This window comes from Gopherus flavomarginatus, chromosome 1 (assembly GCF_025201925.1).
Source record: "Gopherus flavomarginatus isolate rGopFla2 chromosome 1, rGopFla2.mat.asm, whole genome shotgun sequence".
NCBI lineage: Eukaryota > Metazoa > Chordata > Testudines > Testudinidae > Gopherus > Gopherus flavomarginatus.
The window spans coordinates 318,268,910-318,290,721 of NC_066617.1; the positions used below are offsets into that span (position 1 = coordinate 318,268,910).

At 43.5% G+C, this 21,812-nt stretch overlaps 1 protein-coding gene across 1 annotated transcript in view; it reads right to left on the reverse strand.

Annotated features, from left to right (window-relative positions):
• Nucleotides 1-21,812, reverse strand: part of FREM2 (FRAS1 related extracellular matrix 2) — a 221,779-nt gene that overhangs the window by 75,518 nt on the left and 124,449 nt on the right. Inside the window, exon 6 of the mRNA XM_050937089.1 lies at nucleotides 19,157-19,408. Coding sequence (XP_050793046.1) covers nucleotides 19,157-19,408 — 252 coding nt within the window. The remainder of the gene's footprint in view (nucleotides 1-19,156; nucleotides 19,409-21,812) is intronic.

Below are 21,812 nucleotides of genomic sequence, written 5' to 3' on the forward strand. Positions count from 1 at the left end.
TTATCAACTCTTCTATTATAAACAGAGCATTCTGTTTTACTCATGGTGAAGACGGCTAATGCTTCTAATAATAAAATATTAGTGAAGAACCCGGGGTAGGGCATGTATGATAAATTGGCAACCTTCCATTTTTTGCCCTGATCAGTTAGTTTGGCCATCTGCCAAAGACTGGAGAAAGAGTAGCGGGCTATGTAGATATTTTGCATACAAAAGGGACACAATAAATGTGTAGGACAGTGTTTGTCCAAAATATAAGAACATAAGAATGGCTATATTGGGTCAGATGAAAGGTCCATGTAGCCCAGTATCCTGTCTACCGACAGTGGCCAATGCCAGGTGTCCCAGAGGGAATGAACAGAACAGGTAATCATCAAGTGATCCATACCCTGTCACCCATTCCCAGCTTCTGGCAAACAGAGGGTAAGGATACCATCCCTGCCCATCCTGGCTAATAGCCATTGATGGACCTATCCTCCATGAATTTATCTAGTTCTTTTTTGAACCCTGGTATGCTCTTGGCCTTCACAACATCCTCTGGCAAGGAGTTCCACAGGTTGACTGTGCAGTGTGTGAAAAAATACTTCCTTTTGTTTGTTTTAAATGTGCTGCCTATTTGTTTTATTTGGTGGCTCCTAGTTCTTGTGTTATGAGAAGGAGTAAATAACACTTCCTTATCTACTTTCTCCACATCAGTCATGATTTTATAGACCACTATCATATCCCCCCTTAGTTGTCTCTTTTCCCAGTCTTATTAATCTCTCCTCATATTGAAGCCATTCCATACCCCCTAATAATTTTTGTTAAAAGAGATTAACTGCTGGAAAAGAGCATAAAATCAATGCTTTGGCATGGCAGACCCAGTAGAAAATTAAAAATGACAGAGATCTAAAATACTGTGGCTGTATCGGAGGAAAGAAGTCATATCTGTCTCTTCCTTTAGTTCCATCCAGACAGATGGTACTACTCTTGGGCTATCCCAAGGTGGTTGTAGGCATCATTATAATGTTTGGCATGCTGCACCCGGTGTTTGAGCTGGCATTTGAGGTTGGATGGATGGATATTACTCATCCCTCATGTCTTTACCACTGTTGCATTCGATTTGAGATTGTGGCACACAACCTGATGATGAGGTGAAGGACTTGTTTTGATGGACGGCCCCTGAAGGCTGATGGAACTAATAGGATTCCACGTAGGCTTGTGGGATAAGATTGTTTTTCTGACACATCACTTTAGTGATAGTTTGATAGGATATTATAATAATCTTTTGTCCTTCACTATTGATCCAAGGCACCTCATCAATGACATCTCTGGCTTTATCCTCAAAGGTCACACCATGGTTTACAAATTACTTTGCAGATGGCAAAGAAAAGTTTCATCTTCATTACAGCATCTGCAAAGGCTCATACAGTCACACCATTCTGAGTAGCTGACAGCTTAATGAATCCCAGCTGCCTCCACTCAGTTACTGAGTCAAGTTTTTCCTCACTGTGAAGAGTGTTCACGTTATTTTGCAAAAAACCAAAACCAAAACAAAACAAACAAAAAAAAAGCGCTAATAGCATTCTGGAGAGTATTAATAGGTGTGTTATATTTGAGAATACTGTGTCCAGTTTTGGGCACCACACTTTAAGAAAGATGCTGACAAATTGGAAAGAATCCAGGGAAAAGTAATAAAAATGATCAGTTTAGAAAACTTGACCTATGAGAAAAGGTAAAAAAACAAAAACAGCATGTTCAGTCTGAGAAAATAAAACTGAGGGGAGATCTAATAACAGTCTTCAACTATATTTAGGGCTGTTACAAAGAGGACGGGATCAATTGTTCTTTATGTCCACTCAAGGTAGGACAAAGAGTTATGGGCTTAATCTGCAGCAAGGGAAGTTTAGGTTGGAGATTAGGAAAAAATTCCCAACTAAGGATAGTTAACTACTGGATTAGATTACGAAGGGAGGCTGTGGACTCCCCATCATTGGAGGTTTTTAAGGACAAGTTAGATAATCACCTGTCAGGGATGGTCTACGTTTACTTGGTCCTGCCTCAACCTGGGGGGCTAGATGATCTCTCAGAGACCTTTCTAAACCCACATTTCTATGATTCTTTGATATTAGAGTTTTTCATGCCTATCATGATACTTAATGCAAAGTCTGTACTCCAGGTCAGATATTGCATTGTTGATTTTCTGCCCCATTTCAGGTTACTAATGGAAGATGTTAGTAAAGAGACCTCTGGCCAGCTAAAGAATTCCTTTGACTATTTTAATACTCAGAAAAAATTGGACAAATAGAGAGTTGGTGGCTCATGAATACTGCATGCTTCCTCTAGGGATATTTACAGTTTAACTGGTTTCAGCGTGAGTGCCAGCTATTGGTTCAGGTAGAATACTAGAAGACCCAGGAAAGTTGGGTTCTGTTCCTAACTCTGCCACTGGTTTACTGTGTGACTACGACCAACTCAATAAATCACTCCATCGCTCAGTTTACCCATCTGTAAAATGGGGCAGAACTGTTCTCCCCTACAGGGGATGGTGTGAGGGTTAATGTGGACATTTTATCTGACAAGTTAAATAAACTGTAAGCCATGCTGTGATATAAACCTGTGGCCTTCGCCTCCCCAGTAATGGTGCTGAAATGTTTAACAGAGGTTCAGCAGGAGGAGTCTTCAGACTGGCTGCTTGCCAGCCTTATGTGAGTGAAGTGGAACAAATCTGTTGAATGCCCTTCCTGCTGTGAACAGTATGGTTTTTCAGCAATTCCAATAAGGCAAGAAGAGAGTTCATATGTCCTGCAGAGTGGCAGTGTGCTCTCTTGGCAGTACTAAGTATTCGAGAAGGAGAAAAGAACACTTGGGGAGATAACCTCCCTGACAACTTAAACCAAAGAAAGCCTCTCACAAATGTTCTCCTTTTTGTGTGCTCTACCATTTTATTCATCAATGCTGTTCACTTTCAGATGCTAAACATGATGATGACCCAAGAGTTTGATATTGGCAAAAAAATCCATTTTTACAACAGCATAACAACACTATTTAGTTCAATTCCTAGGTGCTGCAACTGTTCGTTTTAAACTGAGTGGATTGGCATCCAGATAGAAATATAGTAAAATTAGATCATTGCATTAAGTGATCATTAGTGCACCTCTGAACCCAGTCTTTATGTCTGGCCTCTGTTAGTGACTATTCAATGCAAATTGTTCCAGTCTGATTATTTTATGGGGAAGATTTAACATCTGCTGTATTTTATGCAGAATCTGTTTGTTTGGGCTTTTTAATGGCCACTTAGAGTCACAGAGCCACAGAATGTCAGGGTTACTTTTTTATTCAGAGAAATGTTGGATCAGTTTGTTTATTAGATTACTAAACATTTCATACAAGTACAATTTCTGTGTCTAAAGAATATTGCTAAGCCTGATTATTCAGTTGATTAAGTGAAGATGGTGAAATGAGCTTTTAGTTAACAAAATATTTCACTAGTGAAAATGAATGTATTAAATGCAAGCTCAAGTTGAACAAAATATTTATTGTTAGCAATAGTGAATACAATTTTTCATTTTTTGTTTATTTTGGGGTCTGTTTATTAATTCATAATCTCTTATATTTTTAAGGTACCAATGGATCCTAACACACTGATAAATTATAGAAATACAGGAATCATTTTGCCTGGCACTGAAATGTAGCAATGTCTGGATGGGAAAGTGGACCAGTTTAACAGCAAACAGAAACGCTGTACAAAAAAGTGAAGAATATGGTATCCAGTTGACACTGATATGGTGCTTTTGTCCATTATCATTTTTCTATCTGAGTTCATTTGAGAGCATAGTGGTTGTCTGGTTTCACCCACATAACTGCTATGGGAGCATGTAGTGTGCTGGATGAGGTACATTAGAAGCTGTGACATGTGTAGGACACTATCACCTGTGGGTGAACACTTCTCACAGAATGATCACTCCGTATCTGACCCCTCAGTCCTCATCCTCAAAAGAAACCTCCACAACACCTTTAAAACATGAGCCTAGGAGCTTAAATTCATAACTTTGCTACACATTCAAAATAATAGTCTTAATAATGGCACTAGATTTATGGCTTATTTAGTGGCAGATTATCCACTGGGTCCACGGGACCCATGCCAGTGCAAATTGGGGACCCCACCCACAGGAGGCAAGCGCTGGGGCAGGGGATGTTTCCATGCTCCCTTCTCTCCCTCCCACACCTGACTCTGCTCCCTGGCAGCAGCACTGGGCAGGGAGAAGCAGGGGCAGAGTCAGACTCGGAGTCAGAGAGGAAGGGGTAGGAGCCAGAGCCTTCTCCAGCTGCACTGGGAGGCTGCCCGCAGCAGCTTCCTGGGAGAGAGCCTGGCTGGGGGATGGGCAGCAGCCCATGGGGACAGTGGCTGAGCATGGCCTCTGGGGACAGTGGCTGAGCAAGCCATAGTTCCCCTCACCCCCCTTCCCGGAACATTTGGCCCCTGTCCCCAGAAGCTGAGCCTGGGCAGGGAGCAGGCTGCTGCCCCTCCCCAGCCAGGCTCTCTCCCCATCAGCTGGCTATGCTGCACCGAGCAGTGTCCTGCTCCTCACCTGGCTGAGCTGCCAGGAGGGCGGGGAGCAGTCAAACGTGCTGGGAGTGGGAGGAAACAACAGGAGGACAGAGCTCTTCCCCCCAGAGGTAACGTGGGGTGGGGAGAGCATGGGCCTTTGAGTGGGAGTGGGGTGGGGCCACATGGGGAAGTCATGTGTTGTCCCCTTTTGTTGGTGTCCTCCCAGTATGGTGAAGACTGGGCAAACAAGGTGTGAGAAGCCCCAGTGCCCTGTCCCCCACCAAAGCACAGGGTGGCGGGGGAAACCCCAGTGCCAGGACCCCTGCTGTGGCCCCGGGACTGGAGGAGCTCTGGTTCCATGGGTGGCAGGTGGAGCCCACCTTCAGGGAGGCTAGGCCCTGGCTCCACTCCTTTCGCCTGCGGTGACCCCACAGCCGAAGCCCTGAGACCCCCTTCCTCCCCTGCAGCCAGAGCCACGAGCTCCTCCCTTGCCTGGAGGAACCCCAGGCCAGCTGAAGTCCCAAGCCCTGCCCCCCCCCCCCCGCTACCTTCCTGGAGGTGCCCCGAGCCTCCTCCACCCTGTGGCCCACAGAACCCTGGGTCACCCACAACCACACCTCCCCTCCCTAGACCCCGTGCCACCCCAGGGAAAAGTGTCTCACTTTCATCCCGAAGAACCTTTTGATATGCCCCATGCAGGTTCCCATGTGGCGAATAGGCGGTATTTGCCACTCAGCTTCCTGAGTTCATCAGTAATCTCTTAGGAATCCAGGGAGATTACGGATGAACCTGAGAAACTAAGTAGCAAATACTGCCTTGTCAGCTGCCCCGGAACCGGCATGGGGCATAATAAAGCAAAAACTTTCCCTGCCAACCCAGCAACTGGGGTTCTGGTGGCCACGGAAGCACCAGGGGAGGCTGAGCCTCCCCAGGCATATTATACCTGCCACCCATGTCTGGCTCCCTGCCACAGCCTCAGGGATGGGGGAGCTCTCACTCTCTGCTATGGTCCTGAGGGGAGGGGGTTACAGAGCTTCTCTGGTCTTGGGGTTGCTGTGGGGAGACAGAATGGGGTGGGACAGGGGGTGGAACAGGGGTGGGACTGCAAGGGGAAGGGGCAGAATGGTTTGGGGGCATGGGCGGAGCCACAGATGGAAGGCATGGGGAGGGCAACCCCCACTTGCTCTGGCCCAGGGCCCCAGGGAACCTTAATCCACCTCTGGGTTTATTACAATCTTCTGTGACCCACTAAGCTGCCCTTTTTGTCTTATGACTGGAGAGGTGTTAACAGGCCACTTTACCTTGAATAATCTTTTAAAATGTATGTTAAATACTTAGGCTAAACAATCTGTTCCATTTTGTATTTAGTTGTGACACACAGAGTACCTTTTCAGACCCAAAGCAGAGCAAAAGCTTGTCTCTCTTACCAGCAGAAGCTAGTTCTAGCTTCTTTTAGAAGTAGTCAATTTTAGGCTACTTTGTAACATACACAGTTGCCAACTTTCACGCGGTAAATAAGCACCCTGACTTTCACAATAAGCCAAAAATCAAGCTAATCTCATTTCAAAACAAGGCCAAAACAAGCCAATTCCTAAGAACCCCAACACTCTATGTGACTAGATCTCCATGGCGTGCAGTCTGGGACTGTGTGGGCCCGCTGTGCACCCCTGACCCTCTCCCCCTGGTTACTCCTGCTTGCTGGGAGCCGATTAAAAAAAAAAAGAAGCAAAAAGCTACAACAAGCAACAAGCCAAGAACTGGCCAACAAGCAACTCACAAGCCAATTAAGCCAAAAACAAGCCCAATTTTTTTCACGGGTTTGGCGTGTCTGGTAAAGTAATCACTGCACAGAACACTGTTGCTGTTTCTGGGATCTCCCTTTCTGAAAGCAAGTATCCCATTTTCTGCAACAATTTTCTACATTCAGTTTATATTATTCCTAAATAATTAGTTATCCATTAAATATTCCTCCTTACCTTGGCTAAGGTTTACACAACTCTAAAATATCCAGTAATTTTAAAGTGATGGCACAGATTCAGTTTTCTTTAATTTACTGGATACAGCCTGTTGACCTGTGTGTCCATCACTGGTTGTTTCCTGCCTCTCATTTCCAAGTGATATTGTTTCTTAAAATTCCAACTATCCTACAGAGATGAAAGACTTCACAGTAGTATTCTGAGGGGACGATATATTTCCAGATGGTTGCAACTGCCAATCTGAGGCTTGATCCAAAGCCCAAAGAATTCCACTGATTTTATTGGCTTTGGATCTGGCTCAACATTCTGGTTCCAGGCTGGTTTCCATCAATTTTAACTGCTTTGTTGTCTGTCTTTATAATACCAACTCCACTCTTCTCACAAGAGGACCAGGATCAGTGGACAGCAGAGTGGGTACTGTGCCTTCTTCAACATACCCCCTTCCCCTGCGCAATCAATCCCTATCAGAAACAAGAGAATTTAAGTACAGAACTCAATGGGAAGATCCCCTATTCCGCACCAGAGGCTGACAAGATTATTCTCAGTACCAACCACAGTACTATCAAAAGTCACCCCAGAGAGCTGCCTATATTCATGGAATTAGTGCTCCCCCGTTACAAGAACTAACCAGACAATGTTTAAAATGCTCCTAAATTCTATCTTACTGTACACCTTTCAGACACTGTAAAACCTGAATTTACTATTTTCATATCATTGCCACCTTTTTTTACTTAAAAGTTGCATTCAGAGTTAGATCTTAGTACCCTTTAAACAGACTATTAAAAGCGCTGCAACTGCATAAATGCAGCCCAAGGACATGATTTTTCCATTCAGATGTCTGAATATCCTGAAATTTTAGACAGCACTTTTGATTCTTTCAGACTTTAAATACCTTAAGCCTTGTGCTAAGTCCTCTACAGGGTCATAAATAATAAAATGTTTTCTTTCTGCAGTTGATCACCAGCTATCTACTTCTGTATTAAAGAAACGTCTTTCGGATTTTTAGTTCAATGTTTAAAATTTCAGAACTATGATCATGGAATGTGTTTGTATATCTATATAATTGCACTGAAAATTATTCTGTTGTTTATAGTGATAGGGAGGAGGAGAGGGGGTTCTGCTAAAGGCAGAAAGACTTGGTTCCCTTTACTCTAAGAGTTTCACACAGTCAAGTGTTTATGCCTTTGGAATTGCAAGTTGAAATGACCATATGCAAATGCTCTTTCTGTAGGTTTCTTCACCTACTGTACTTCCTTCTGCATGTTACGGTTTGTAACCTTAATCTCTGACTCAAACAAATCCATGTTATTATTTAACCTTTCAATTGTGGCAGCATACATAACATTGAAACAACCAATTCAAAATGCTATTTACATCAGATGAGGACCTGGTCTGGTGTTCCTTTGGTTAATTTTTTTGCCCACTTTCAATCCTCAAGTTTGTGCTGAATTAGGAAAACTCAATTTCAAAGAAAAATATCCCCACAGCACTATAGATTTTAAAACCGTGCTTCCTCAGCCTGTAATACACCAGTACTTGTCTCATTTAGAATTACTTCTTTACAAATGTTTGTTCAGACCACACAGTTTAACTGCACGTAAGTCACATTAAAACAGTCTATTCTCTGTGGTTTTTATTTCACTTAGTCTTTCTTGGGTTCACCATAACGCTTGATGTGTGTCCTTTCACTTATTCTTGGTTTATCAATTGTCATTATTATATTCAATCTCAAATATTTTAGTTTAAATCCCATGGGTTTATGTCAGAAAGAACAGAAATTGATTAAAGGTTTTGAAGATGAATGTTTCCTAATTAACTTGCACTGAATGCCAGTGGATATAGGCAAAAAGTTTCTAGTGCTGACTTGACTTCCTCATGAAAGGCCTGATGTAGAATTATTAAACGTTGACCTTTTCTATTTGTGGTTTATGACCTCCAGACACTGATGTATGACGTTAATCCAGGCACAGTGTTTGGGGAAATCAGCATAAAATGACTGGCTGTTACATTTGGCTAAAGAAACTTTGTTATCTAAATGTAAATCCCATTAACAAACAAACAATAAGGATAATATAGCTCAAGATCCCCTGCAGATGTGCAGTAATGGGACTCAGGCTGACTACAGGATTTAGTATGATAATGTTTCGGCACTTGATAGGTTACTATAAATGCGTCACAATCTTACCTGCATTTTCATTGGAGAGACATTTTAGATACAGGTACATTTATAATATTACACAGTCAATGAAAATGCTATTTCTTTCATGTGGCATATTTTTAATGAATCAAAAGACTGAACACAATTACCAGGAATTTTGTGCAGCACACATAATAATAAATAACAAATGCTTCTTAAATTCTATTGTTCATTTTATCCTACTTTCCAAAATATTGACTTCTCAGGTGACCTACAAAATATTCAATACAGGACACTATCAAGTCAGACAAAACCAAAAAGCATTATATTTCTGAATAGTATGCTTCTTTAAGTGCATTCAGACTTTTTCAAACTCTACACAGAAATGTGACATGCTAAATAAATAGTTAGCAGCTTTTTCAAAACACTGGAATTTCTTCTGGGAGAAGTTTCACTAACACAGAAAGCATTGCACAGCTACCTCTATGTGGGATGGCCTACAAACTATTTCAGATATAACAGATGCAACATATGCAACCTGTGACAGTGTCATAAACAGATAGCTAAGGGTTAATGTCTCTTTCACCTGAAGCACCTGACCAGAGGACCAATCAGGAAACCGGATTTTTTCAACTTTGGGTGGAGGGAATTTAGTCTCTGAGTCTTTGTTTTCTGGCTGCCTGCTTTCTCTGAGCTTTGGAGAAGTAGTTCTACTTTCTAGTCTTCTGTTTCTAAGTGTAAGGACAAAGAGATCAGATAGTAAGTTATATGGTTTCTTTTCTTTGGTATTTGCATGAATATAAGTGCTGGAGTGCTTTGATTTGTATTCTTTTGGAATAAGGCTGTTTATTCAATATTCTTTTAAGCAATTGACCCTGTGTTGTATCATCTTAATACAGAGAGAACATTTGTACTTATTTTTCCTTCTTTTTATATAAAGCTTTCTTTTAAGACCTGTGGGAGTTTTTCTTTACTTCAGGGAAATTGAGTCTGTACTCACCAGGGAATTGGTGGGAGGAAGGAATCGGGGAGATCTGTGTGTTGGATTGCTAGCCTGATTTTTGCATTCCCTCTGGGGGAATAGGAAAGTACTTTTTGTTTCCAGGATTGGGAACAGAGAGGGAGATTCACTCTGTTTGGGTTCACAGAGCTTGTGTCTGTGTATCTCTCCAGAAGCACCTGGAGGGGGGAAGGGAAAAAGGATTATTTCCCTTTGTTGTGAGACTCAAGGGATTTGGGTCTTGGGGTCCCCAGGGAAGGTTTTTCAGGGGGACCAGAGTGCCCCAAAACACTCTAATTTTTTGGGTGGTGGCAGCAAGTACCAGGTCCAAGCTGGTAACTAAGCTTGGAGGTTTTCATGCTAACCCCCATATCTTGGACGCTAAGGTCCAAATCTGGGACTAAGGTTATTACATGAGTGGCAGCTGGTGGGAGATAGACAGAATCCAGAAGCCAGTAGAAATATTATATTTTTCTTTTCTCTGCTAAGGGCTTTTTAGCAGAGAGAAGCAGTTGGTTTTAAAAGGGAACCAGAGAGAATTTTTTTTTCTGCTCTCTCTCGCAGTTTGTGGCTTGCATGTTAAGGGTCTTTTGTCATGCAATAGCCCTCCCATTAGGAGGCAAGTACCAGCACTTATAGGCATGCAAATAAAGTGGTTTTTCTGGTTTCCCTTCATTGAACATTAGCTAGAGAGAGAAAAGGAAAATTAGCTAAAGGCACTGTTGCTAGGCAGACTTCAGGAGGCAACAGAGAACCTGCAGTTCAGAAGATAAACACCGGAGGGCACCCCAACACAAGAAAACAGGAACCATGACTTCTAAGGCAAAAATTGAGGCCGAAGAACACATCAAAGAAGCTGAACACAGGCGACAACTGGAAATAAAACAAAAAGAGATGGAGATGAAAGAAAGAGAAGAACAGATCAAAGAGGCAGCCTACCAAAGAGAACAGGCAGCCTACCAAAGAGAACAGGCAGCCAAGGAGGCAGCACACAAAAGAAAACTAGAAGAAGAAGAGGTGGCCTACCGAAGGAAACAAGAAGAAGAAGAGTTGGCCCACCGCCGAGAAATGGAAAAGCACCAAAAAGAAATGGAAAAACAACAAAAAGAGAATGAAGAGAAGGAAAAACAGAGAAAACATGAACTGGACTTGGCAAAAGCTGGGCTGCATGTGCCAGCCAACCCTAACAACCCGGCGCCAATTATTGCTCCACAGCACAGGAAATTTCCCACCTACAAGGCAGGTGATGACACCGAGGCCTTCTTGGAAAATTTTGAAAGAGCCTGTCTTGGGTACAGCATTCCCGAAGACCAGTACATGGTAGAATTGAGGTCACAGCTCAGTGGACCTTTAGCAGAGGTGGCAGCTGAAATGCCTAAGCACCAAATGAATGACTATAAACTTTTTCTAACCAAGGCCAGATACAGGATGGGGATAACCCCAGATCATGCCCGTCGGCGCTTCAGAACCCAAAAGTGGAAACCAGAGGTGTCATTTCCCAAACACGCCTACTACATTGCAAAAAACTATGAGGCCTGGCTAACAGGAAACAACATTCAAACCTTGGAAGAACTGAACCTCCTCATACAAATGGAGCAGTTCTTGGATGGTGTTCCTGAAGACATCACGCGGTATATACAAGATGGAAACCCCAAGAATATCGCTGAGGCGGGGGAGATTGGAGCCAAATGGATGGAACTGGCAGAAAGCAAGAAAGCTACTGTCAAGGGGAACGATTACCCCAGGGGGCACACAGACCATAAACCCTACAACCGAGGACAGCCAAAGACCCCACATACCACCCAAGTAAAGCCACAGATACCCTACCCTTCAACCTCACCAGTCTCCAGTAACTCACCTCGGCCCAGTGACCCATCAGATGGAAGATGCTTTAAGTGTAATGAACTGGGACATATCAAGGCCAAGTGTCCCAAGAACACCATGCGAGTGCAATTCATTACACCACCATCACACCAAAGATCCCCAGGCCCGGATGCCTCTCAAATACCCTTGGAGCGAAGGGAAAATTTGAGAGTGGGCGGAAAGAAGGTTACTGCGTGGAGAGACACGGGGGCACAAGTGTCAGCTATCCACCAATCCTTCGTTGACCCCAAATTCATCAACCCAAAGGCCAAAGTTACAATTTACCCCTTCATGTCACAAGCTGTAGACTTGCCTACAGCTCAACTGCCTGTCCAGTACAAAGGCTGGTCAGGAATGTGGACTTTTGCAGTCTATGACAATTATCCTATCCCCATGCTACTGGGGGAAGACTTGGCCAACCAGGTGAGGCGGGCCAAGAGAGTGGGAATGGTTACACGTAGCCAAACCAGGCAAGCTTCCAGACCCATTCCTGTTCCTGAACCGTCCACAGAGGCCCCGTCTGTGTTACCAGAGACCCAGACAGAGGTAGAGGACCCGGATTCCAGGCCTACCACTGAAACAGCCACAGCATCTCCAGTCCCAGGCCCGGAACTGGAACAGCAACCAGCACCAGCAAGTGCAACTACATCTTCAAACTCAACGCCAGAGGGTGCCAGCGAGCCAAAACTGGCAGAAGCAACAGACAGCCATACCCAAAAGGCTCAGCCAGAGCCTGAAATACCCTCAGGTGCACCAGCGGAGAGCGGTTCACCAGCAACGGAAACAACCCCATCACCTACATCGCTTCCAGAGGGACCAAGCCCAAGTCCACAGTCTGAGGAAGAACTGGTGACCCCAGCCTCAAGGGAACAGTTCCAGGCTGAGCAGGAAGCGGATGACAGCCTTCAGAAAGCTTGGGCGGCGGCACGGAGCACCCCACCGCCTCTCAGCTCTTCTAATCGATCCCGGTTTGTTATAGACCAAGGACTTTTGTACAAGGAAATTCTTTCTGGTGGACACCGGGAAGAATGGCAGCCGCAAAAACAGTTGGTGGTTCCAACTAAGTACCGGGGGAAGCTCTTAAGCTTAGCCCATGATCATCCCAGTGGCCATGCTGGGGTGAACAGAACCAAGGACCGGTTGGGGAAGTCCTTCCACTGGGAGGGGATGGGCAAGGACGTTGCCAAGTATGTCCGGTCTTGTGAGGTATGCCAAAGAGTGGGTAAGCCTCAAGACCAGGTCAAGGCCCCTCTCCAGCCACTCCCCATAATTGAGGTCCCATTTCAGCGAGTAGCTGTGGATATTCTGGGCCCTTTCCCAAAAAAGACGCCCAGAGGAAAGCAGTACGTACTGACTTTAGTGGACTTTGCTACCCGATGGCCAGAAGCAGTCGCTCTAGGCAACACCAGGGCTAACACTGTGTGCCTGGCCCTAACAGACATCTTTGCCAGGGTAGGTTGGCCCTCTGACATCCTTACAGATTCAGGGTCTAATTTCCTGGCAGGGACCATGGAAAAACTGTGGGAAACTCATGGGGTGAATCACTTGGTTGCCACCCCGTACCACCATCAAACCAATGGCCTGGTGGAAAGGTTCAATGGAACTTTGGGGGCCATGATACGAAAATTCATCAACGAATTCTCCAATAATTGGGACCTAGTGTTGCAGCAGTTGCTGTTTGCCTACAGGGCTGTACCACATCCCAGTTTAGGGTTTTCACCATTTGAACTTGTGTATGGTCACGAGGTTAAGGGGCCATTACAGTTGGTGAAGCAGCAATGGGAGGGGTTTACGCCTTCTCCAGGAACTAACATTCTGGACTTTGTAAGCAACCTACAAAGCACCCTCCGACACTCTTTAGCCCTTGCTAGAGAGAACCTAAAGGATGCTCAAGAAGAGCAAAAGGCCTGGTATGACAGACATGCCAGAGATCGGTCCTTCAAGGTAGGAGACCAGGTTATGGTCTTGAAGGCGCAACAGGCCCATAAGATGGAAGCATCATGGGAAGGGCCATTCACGGTCCAAGAGCGCCTGGGAGCTGTAAACTACCTCATAGCATTTCCCAATTCCTCACTAAAGCCTAAAGTGTACCATGTTAATTCTCTCAAGCCTTTCTATTCCAGAGACTTACAGGTTTGTCAGTTTACAGTCCAGGGAGAGGATGCTGAGTGGCCTGACGGTGTCTACTACGACGGGAAAAAAGACGGTGGCGTGGCAGAGGTGAACCTCTCAACCACCCTGGAACGTCTGCAGCGGCAACAAATCAAGGAGCTGTGCACTAGCTTCGCCCCATTGTTCTCAGCCACCCCAGGACGGACTGAACGGGCATACCACTCCATTGATACAGGTAATGCTCACCCAATCAGAACCCCACCTTACCGAGTGTCTCCTCATGCCCAAGCTGCTATAGAACGGGAGATCCAGAACATGCTACAGATGGGTATAATCCGCCCATCTACCAGTGCATGGGCATCTCCAGTGGTTCTGGTACCCAAACCAGATGGGGAAATACGCTTTTGCGTGGACTACCGTAAGCTAAATGCTGTAACTCGTCCGGACAACTATCCAATGCCACGTACCGATGAGCTATTGGAAAAGTTGGGACGTGCCCAGTTCATCTCTACAATAGACTTAACCAAGGGGTACTGGCAAGTACCGCTAGATGAACCTGCCAAGGAGAGGTCAGCATTCGTCACCCATGCGGGGGTGTATGAATTCAATGTCCTTCCTTTCGGCCTTCGTAATGCACCCGCCACCTTCCAAAGGCTGGTAGATGGTCTACTAGCTGGACTGGGAGAATTTGCAGTTGCCTACCTCGATGATGTGGCCATTTTTTCTGACTCCTGGCCCGAACACCTACTACACCTGGAAAAGGTCTTTGAGCGCATCAGGCAGGCAGGACTAACTGTTAAGGCCAAAAAGTGTCAAATAGGCCAAAACAGAGTGACTTACCTGGGGCACCAGGTGGGTCGAGGAACCATAAACCCCCTACAGGCCAAGGTGGATGCTATCCAAAAGTGGCCTGTCCCAAGGTCAAAGAAACAGGTCCAATCCTTCTTAGGCTTGGCCGGATACTACAGGCGATTTGTACCACACTACAGCCAAATCGCTGCCCCACTGACCGACCTGACCAAAAAGACCCAGCCAAATGCAGTTAAGTGGACTGATGAGTGTCAAAAGGCCTTTACCCAACTTAAGGCAACGCTCATGTCTGACCCTGTGCTCAGGGCCCCGGATTTTGACAAGCCATTCCTAGTAACCACAGATGCATCTGAGCGTGGTATAGGAGCAGTGCTCATGCAGGAAGCAACAGATCACAACTTCCATCCTGTCGTGTTTCTCAGCAAGAAACTGTCTGAGAGGGAAAGTCACTGGTCAGTCAGTGAAAAGGAATGCTATGCCATTGTGTACGCCCTGGAAAAGCTACGCCCATATGTTTGGGGACGGCAGTTCCAACTACAAACTGACCATGCTGCACTAAAGTGGCTTCATACTGCCAAGGGGAACAACAAGAAACTTCTTCGTTGGAGTTTAGCTCTCCAAGATTTTGATTTTGAAATTCAACACATCACAGGAGCTTCTAATAAAGTTGCTGAGGCACTCTCCCGTGAGAGTTTCCCAGAATTCAGTAGTTAAAAAGTGTTCTTAAAATGTAAAAGTCTGTTAGTTATATACTTAGGAGTATATGTAAAGGTCTATGTGTTGTAGTAATCTGTTTATTTTCAAGTTCTAGAAGGAAATCGCCGCCAGTGAGCTTCCCCACTGTCTGCAATTTGGGGGGCGTGTCATAAACAGATAGCTAAGGGTTAATGTCTCTTTCACCTGAAGCACCTGACCAGAGGACCAATCAGGAAACCGGATTTTTTCAACTTTGGGTGGAGGGAATTTAGTCTCTGAGTCTTTGTTTTCTGGCTGCCTGCTTTCTCTGAGCTTTGGAGAAGTAGTTCTACTTTCTAGTCTTCTGTTTCTAAGTGTAAGGACAAAGAGATCAGATAGTAAGTTATATGGTTTCTTTTCTTTGGTATTTGCATGAATATAAGTGCTGGAGTGCTTTGATTTGTATTCTTTTGGAATAAGGCTGTTTATTCAATATTCTTTTAAGCAATTGACCCTGTGTTGTATCATCTTAATACAGAGAGAACATTTGTACTTATTTTTCTTTCTTTTTATATAAAGCTTTCTTTTAAGACCTGTGGGAGTTTTTCTTTACTTCAGGGAAATTGAGTCTGTACTCACCAGGGAATTGGTGGGAGGAAGGAATCGGGGAGATCTGTGTGTTGGATTGCTAGCCTGATTTTTGCATTCCCTCTGGGGGAATAGGAAAGTACTTTTTGTTTCCAGGATTGGGAACAGAGAGGGAGATTCACTCTGTTTGGGTTCACAGAGCTTGTGTCTGTGTATCTCTCCAGGAGCACCTGGAGGGGGGAAGGGAAAAAGGATTATTTCCCTTTGTTGTGAGACTCAAGGGATTTGGGTCTTGGGGTCCCCAGGGAAGGTTTTTCAGGGGGACCAGAGTGCCCCAAAACACTCTAATTTTTTGGGTGGTGGCAGCAAGTACCAGGTCCAAGCTGGTAACTAAGCTTGGAGGTTTTCATGCTAACCCCCATATCTTGGACGCTAAGGTCCAAATCTGGGACTAAGGTTATTACAGACAGATAATTTGGGATGTGTCTAGGACAGGGGCAGGCAAACTTTTTGGCCTGGGGGGCACATCGGGTTTCCGAAATTGTATGGAGGGTCGGATAGGGGAGGCTATGCCTCCCTGAACAGCCAGGCGTGGTCCGGCCCCTGCCGCCTATCCGACCCCCTGCTTCTCGCCCCGACAGTCCCTGCGACTCCTGCCCCATCCACCACCACCCCACTTCCTGTTCCCTGACTGCCTCTGGAATCTCTGCCACTGACTGCCCCCCGCCGCCCCATCCAACCCCCTCTCTCCTTCCTGACTGCCCCCCCCAGGACCCCTGCCCCCAATTCAACCCCCCTGTTCCCTGCCCTCTGTATCTAACAACGTAAGTGACTCAGTATTATTCTAAACATTTCACTCAGTGGGTTAAATGCTAAACACAGTTCTCAGAAGCACTGGTGGAGATTTCACTGAAGTCAGTGCTTTGAACCTCCATGGGAGTCCCTGTATTTCCAGTAACTTCTGTAGGGAATGCCTGTGGCTTTCTTTTCAAATTTTAAGAAGTCTGCACACCTTATAGCCCATGTACTCAGCTGGTTTGCGTGCAGTCTTTAATCAGCCTGCAAACTACAGGTCCCAACATTATTCTGTCAGATAATGGTTGAGAAGTTTATGAACTCAGTAAAATTCCCCCCCAAAACATCAAATATCTCAAAAATTAACTAAATTAAACTTACAAAAGTGCTCCAAGATACCAGTGTTGGCTGAGGACAGTGGAGTAAGCTAATTATGAATATTCTATATCAGCCTGTATTTGAAATATGACATGACTAATAGACTCTGAGAAAGCTTACAAGAAGCACAATTCCTGGATATTTCAAACTGCCATAGCTCATGAATGTTGTATCTGATTACCCTAAATCTTCCAAGGAGAAAACAAAATCACCTCTGCCACGTCACGTGTTAGAAATTCCAAGCTGATTGGGTACTTATAGTATAATTAAGAGGAATGTCAATTTTCAGCTTTTTAACAGGGAACTAGTTATATCCTTAAGTACTGAGAAACTACTGTGCCCATAGTATCATGAAATCAGTCTTACCCAGGGCATGCACTGTACTGTATGTAAGAATACATATTTTCATATTGGTCTCTATGAGACATAAGATCAGCCATACTGGATCAGACCAAAGAAGTATCCTGTCTTCCGACAGTGGCCAAAGCCAAGTGCTTCAGAGAAAATAAATGGAACAGATAATCAAGTGATACATCCCCTGTATCCCAGAATCTGGCAATTAGAGCCTAGAGTTGCATCCCTGCCCATCCTGGCTAATAGCCATTTAAGGACCTATCTTCCATTAACTTATCTAGTTCTTTTTGAACCGTTATAGTCTCAGTCTTCACAACATCCTCTGGCAAAGTGTTCCACAAGTTGACTGTGCATTGTGTGAAGAAACACTTCCTTTTGTTTGATTTACCTTCTGCCTATTAATTTCATTTGGTGAACTCCTAGTTCTTGTGTTATGAGGAGTAAATAACACTCCCTTATTTACTTTCTCCACACTAGTCATGATTTTATAGACATCCCATAGTTGTCTCTTTTCCAAGCTGAAAAGTTCCAGTCTTATTAATTTCTCCTCATATGGCAGCCGTTCCATACCCCTAATCATTTTTGTTACCCTTTTCTGAATCTTTTCCAATTGCAATATATCTTTTTTTGAGATGGGGCAACCACATCTGCATGTAGTATTCAAGATGTGAGCATACCATGGATTTATATAGAGGCAATATGATATTTTCTGTCTTCTTATCTATCTATCCCTTTCTTAATGATTCCCAACATTCTGTTAACTTCTTTTGACTGCTGCTGCACACTGAGTGGATGTTTTCAGAGAACTATCCACAATGACTCCAATGTTTTTGATCTTTTAACCAGTTACCAATCCACGAGAAAACCTTCCCTCTTATCCCACGACAGCTTACTTTCCCTAAGAGCCTTTGGTGAGGGACCTTGTCAAAGGCTTTCTAAAAATCTAAGTACACTATATCCACTGGATTTCCCTTGTCCACATGCTTGTTGACTACCTCAAAGAATTCTAGTAGACACAATGCTCTAACTACAGGCCAGATCACTGCCTGACAGGAAAAATCATTCTATTGGAAATTAGAGAAACTCCACAATATTCCTTTCACAGAATTTCCAGCAGAACAATCTTCCTAGAGTAAGTAAAGGGCTTTCAACCCACGCAAGCCCCTAAAACTCATTGAGCTCAGAGCAGAGTCTGCTAAAGGCCTGGGACTGTTACGTGTAACATGTTACCTGGGACTCCTTTCTACTGCTGCGGAAATTGCACAAAAGATGCTGCCGCCTCAGGCTGCATTAGCTTTCGTGTGCATTCTCTATGAGAGAATGCAATGTGTGTCCCCACTCCCACCCCAGCCCTACACCTCTCTTGTCATGGACCTCTAGCCCATTACCAAAGTTCTGCTCCTTTCAAAGAAATACATCAAAGCCATGGGTTACTCTGACCAGAAACAAAGCATATCATTGTGTTAGTCTCCTGATACAAAGTATGAACATGATTCTGACATCAGATTTGTCAATGGATTGTATTCATATTTTGTAACAAGAACAGAACTAGACTCTTGGATTATCAGGAGGCAGCAGCCTTTGCTTAACTAGAAAGAGTAAGAAATGTGGATAACAAACATCACTGATTTCCATTCGGTGTGACCTCCCAGATCACACCCTCCAGAAACTCTGAAATCTGTGAGAGTGGAAAAGTGAGTTCCCAACACCCAGTTAATTTTACAATGACTCCATGTTCTTGAGGATTATAACAGCAATACTGACTATTTTAAAAAAATCACTATCCCCCTAATTATACTTTCAAAACTTCTGAAGGCCATGATCATGCATTTTGTATCAAGTCAGGAACAGAGGAAGTCCTTACATCATGATTGAAGGGCCATATTATATGCCATTTATGTCCCTCACTGGTAATATCATCTTGATAAATTAAGTCTTACCATCATCTTTGTCAGGCACAATAGTAACCTGAGTCCCTGGGAATTCTGAACCAATTCTTCCACCCATAGGCATGCTCAGCAGAACATCAAACGTCTCAGCTTCTTCATACAGGGAATCGTCTATGATGACAATACGGCACATTTTCTCTCGTTCATCTTTGTCAAAGTGGAGAATGCTGTTATGGTCCTCGGGCCTGGATATGTAGTCCGAGTAGGACAGCACAGATGTTGGGACAGTACCAGTTGCTGTTCCTGTGAGAAAGAAGTAAATAACCACCTGTAGTATTTTTAAAGAATCCCTTACTAAGGTTGAATTGTATTCTCTTTAGCTTTCCATTTTTACTCCTATTTATTTTTAAATTGATAAATACTTTGCAATGAATGCATCTTAAGTGCATGTACAAAGAAACATAGGAGATGCCATACTGGATCAGGTCAGTGGTCTATCTAGTCCAGTATTCTTTCTCCAAGAGATGCCAGTATCAGCTGAGTCCAAGAAAGGTGTTAAGAAACAGTGAAGTAGGCAGTTAGGAGACTGCCTGTCCCACGGAAAGTTTCCTTTTAACTCTCCCAATAATTAAAGGCTGACTGAAGCCTTGAAGCATGAGGGTTGCTATCTCTTCCAGAACGCGTTTGTTTTTTTAGTATTTACTGTAATACTACATTGGTATTATTATGTTGTACAAAATAAAACAATTATTAATAGCAGAACATGTTAACTAATGACAAATCAATGAGCTCCTCCCTCAAATTAGGTTTTTTTGAACTGGGCTATGTTCTGTGTGAGAAGATGGTCTTAAAACTGCCCTAATGGCAACTAATGCAAACTCTGTTTTAATGAGCACAATAAACAATAGTTTTCATTTCTCTGTTTTTTTCTTTTTTGCTGGCAAGACTCTGAAGAAGCCCACGATATAGAACTGATAAAATATAACAATTTCTCTCAACTGAAAGATGTTATAAAGTCACTGCTGAAATATCCCTGTATTAATCCTCGCCAGCTATCCTTTTTAGAAAGAAATTCTGGCACTCATTGTGTTCATTCCCAAACAAGTGTACACTAACTATCTCTCTTTGGAATTTCCAGATAGAAAACTGCTGTAATACCCACATGCCAATGTTGGGAAAAAGATTACAATTCAGCTGAACATCTGGCCACCTAACCTTGCATGAAATAAACAGTACAACTGCTGAGACACTATTCCACAAATGTATTTACAAAATATTACACATTTCTGCCAATAAATAAGGCATTACACAAAAGAGAGAGGTTTTAATCAGCTCAATTTAACGTCATTTTAACACGTCAATCACTGGGAGTTGTGCACAGTTCAAGGGCATAATGTAGCCCAGAAACTTTTGGTTAAGAAGAAAATGGTTTTCAAAGTGTTGTGACTTTTCATAACTATTCTGTTTTAAACGTCAGCAGATTGTATTGTACTTGAAAGAGGTGAACTTGGTAAATGCACATATATTTAACAATAATAAGGGAAAAAGGCATACTTAGGTAATCAGCACTGTTGCAGTGTGTGCCCTGATTTCAGGATTTCATTATGAGCTGCAGAAACACCTAATTTAATTCTCCAGCTTGACAACTATGCATCCAGGCTGATCTACAAAAAGCATTAATCTTTCCTGCTACCCAGATTTCTTTTGATAAGTGAGTATCATAAAACATTACTCCATTTCTGTGCCTTTAACTTGGTGATCTCCAACCTCTCAGCTCTGCGGAGCCATATGTAATTATTCTTGGGTTTGCAAGACCCAGGCAGTTGAATGGGTGAGCGGAGTTTTAAGCTTATGCTGTAAAATTGTACTGAAAATAATGTGCTCAGCGACAGGCTTTAATGTCAAATACCTCAATATAGTGTAAAAAAAACTACATTGTGAGGTGGAAAATGTGGTCTAAAAGCTAACCACATCAAGTTTTACAAGCAAAAAAATAACCAAGTAGCTTTCATCCAAGGTCTCGCCAGTTTCAGAATTAGAGCTGATGGAAAGCTTGAATTTCCTTTCTCTTGGGAAATTCTTCCAATGTTTATTTTCATTCCAATTCAGGACAAAATGTTGAAATATTGAAAGTTTTCATAAAATTAAAAGTTTTAAAAAATGGATTCAGAAACACAGAAACATTTTGTTTTGACAATTTTGAACAAAACAAAACATTTCGACATTCCTAAACCAAGATGTTTCATTACGGCTCAGTTCAGCATTGACTTGTATTCAGATGAGCTGCCTGGTGCCTCATTCTCCTGTTCCTCCCTCTGGGATGAGCTCTCTGGTTGAACTACATCTCTCACGATACACCGCGGTGGGTTAGCTAGAGGAGAGATCATAGTACATCACAGAGGGGAAATGTAGTCTGGCCACGGAGCCCAGCCCAGAGGGCAGAACAGATGCATGAAGAATCCAAACAACATATTCCACAAGGCGCTGCAGCAGCTCAGCTTTTCAAACAGAGCCACAATGAAACATTTTGATTCAGTTCCACTAACCTAAGTATTTCGATTCAGGGCAATCTGAGCTCAAATGAAATATTTCATTTTCATTTTCCCAACAGAAAACTGAAAACCTTTGGTGCAGAAACCACATTTTCTGTTGAAAATCATTTTGATGCAAAAACACGGGCCAGCTGTAGTCAGGGGGAAAAAAAAAG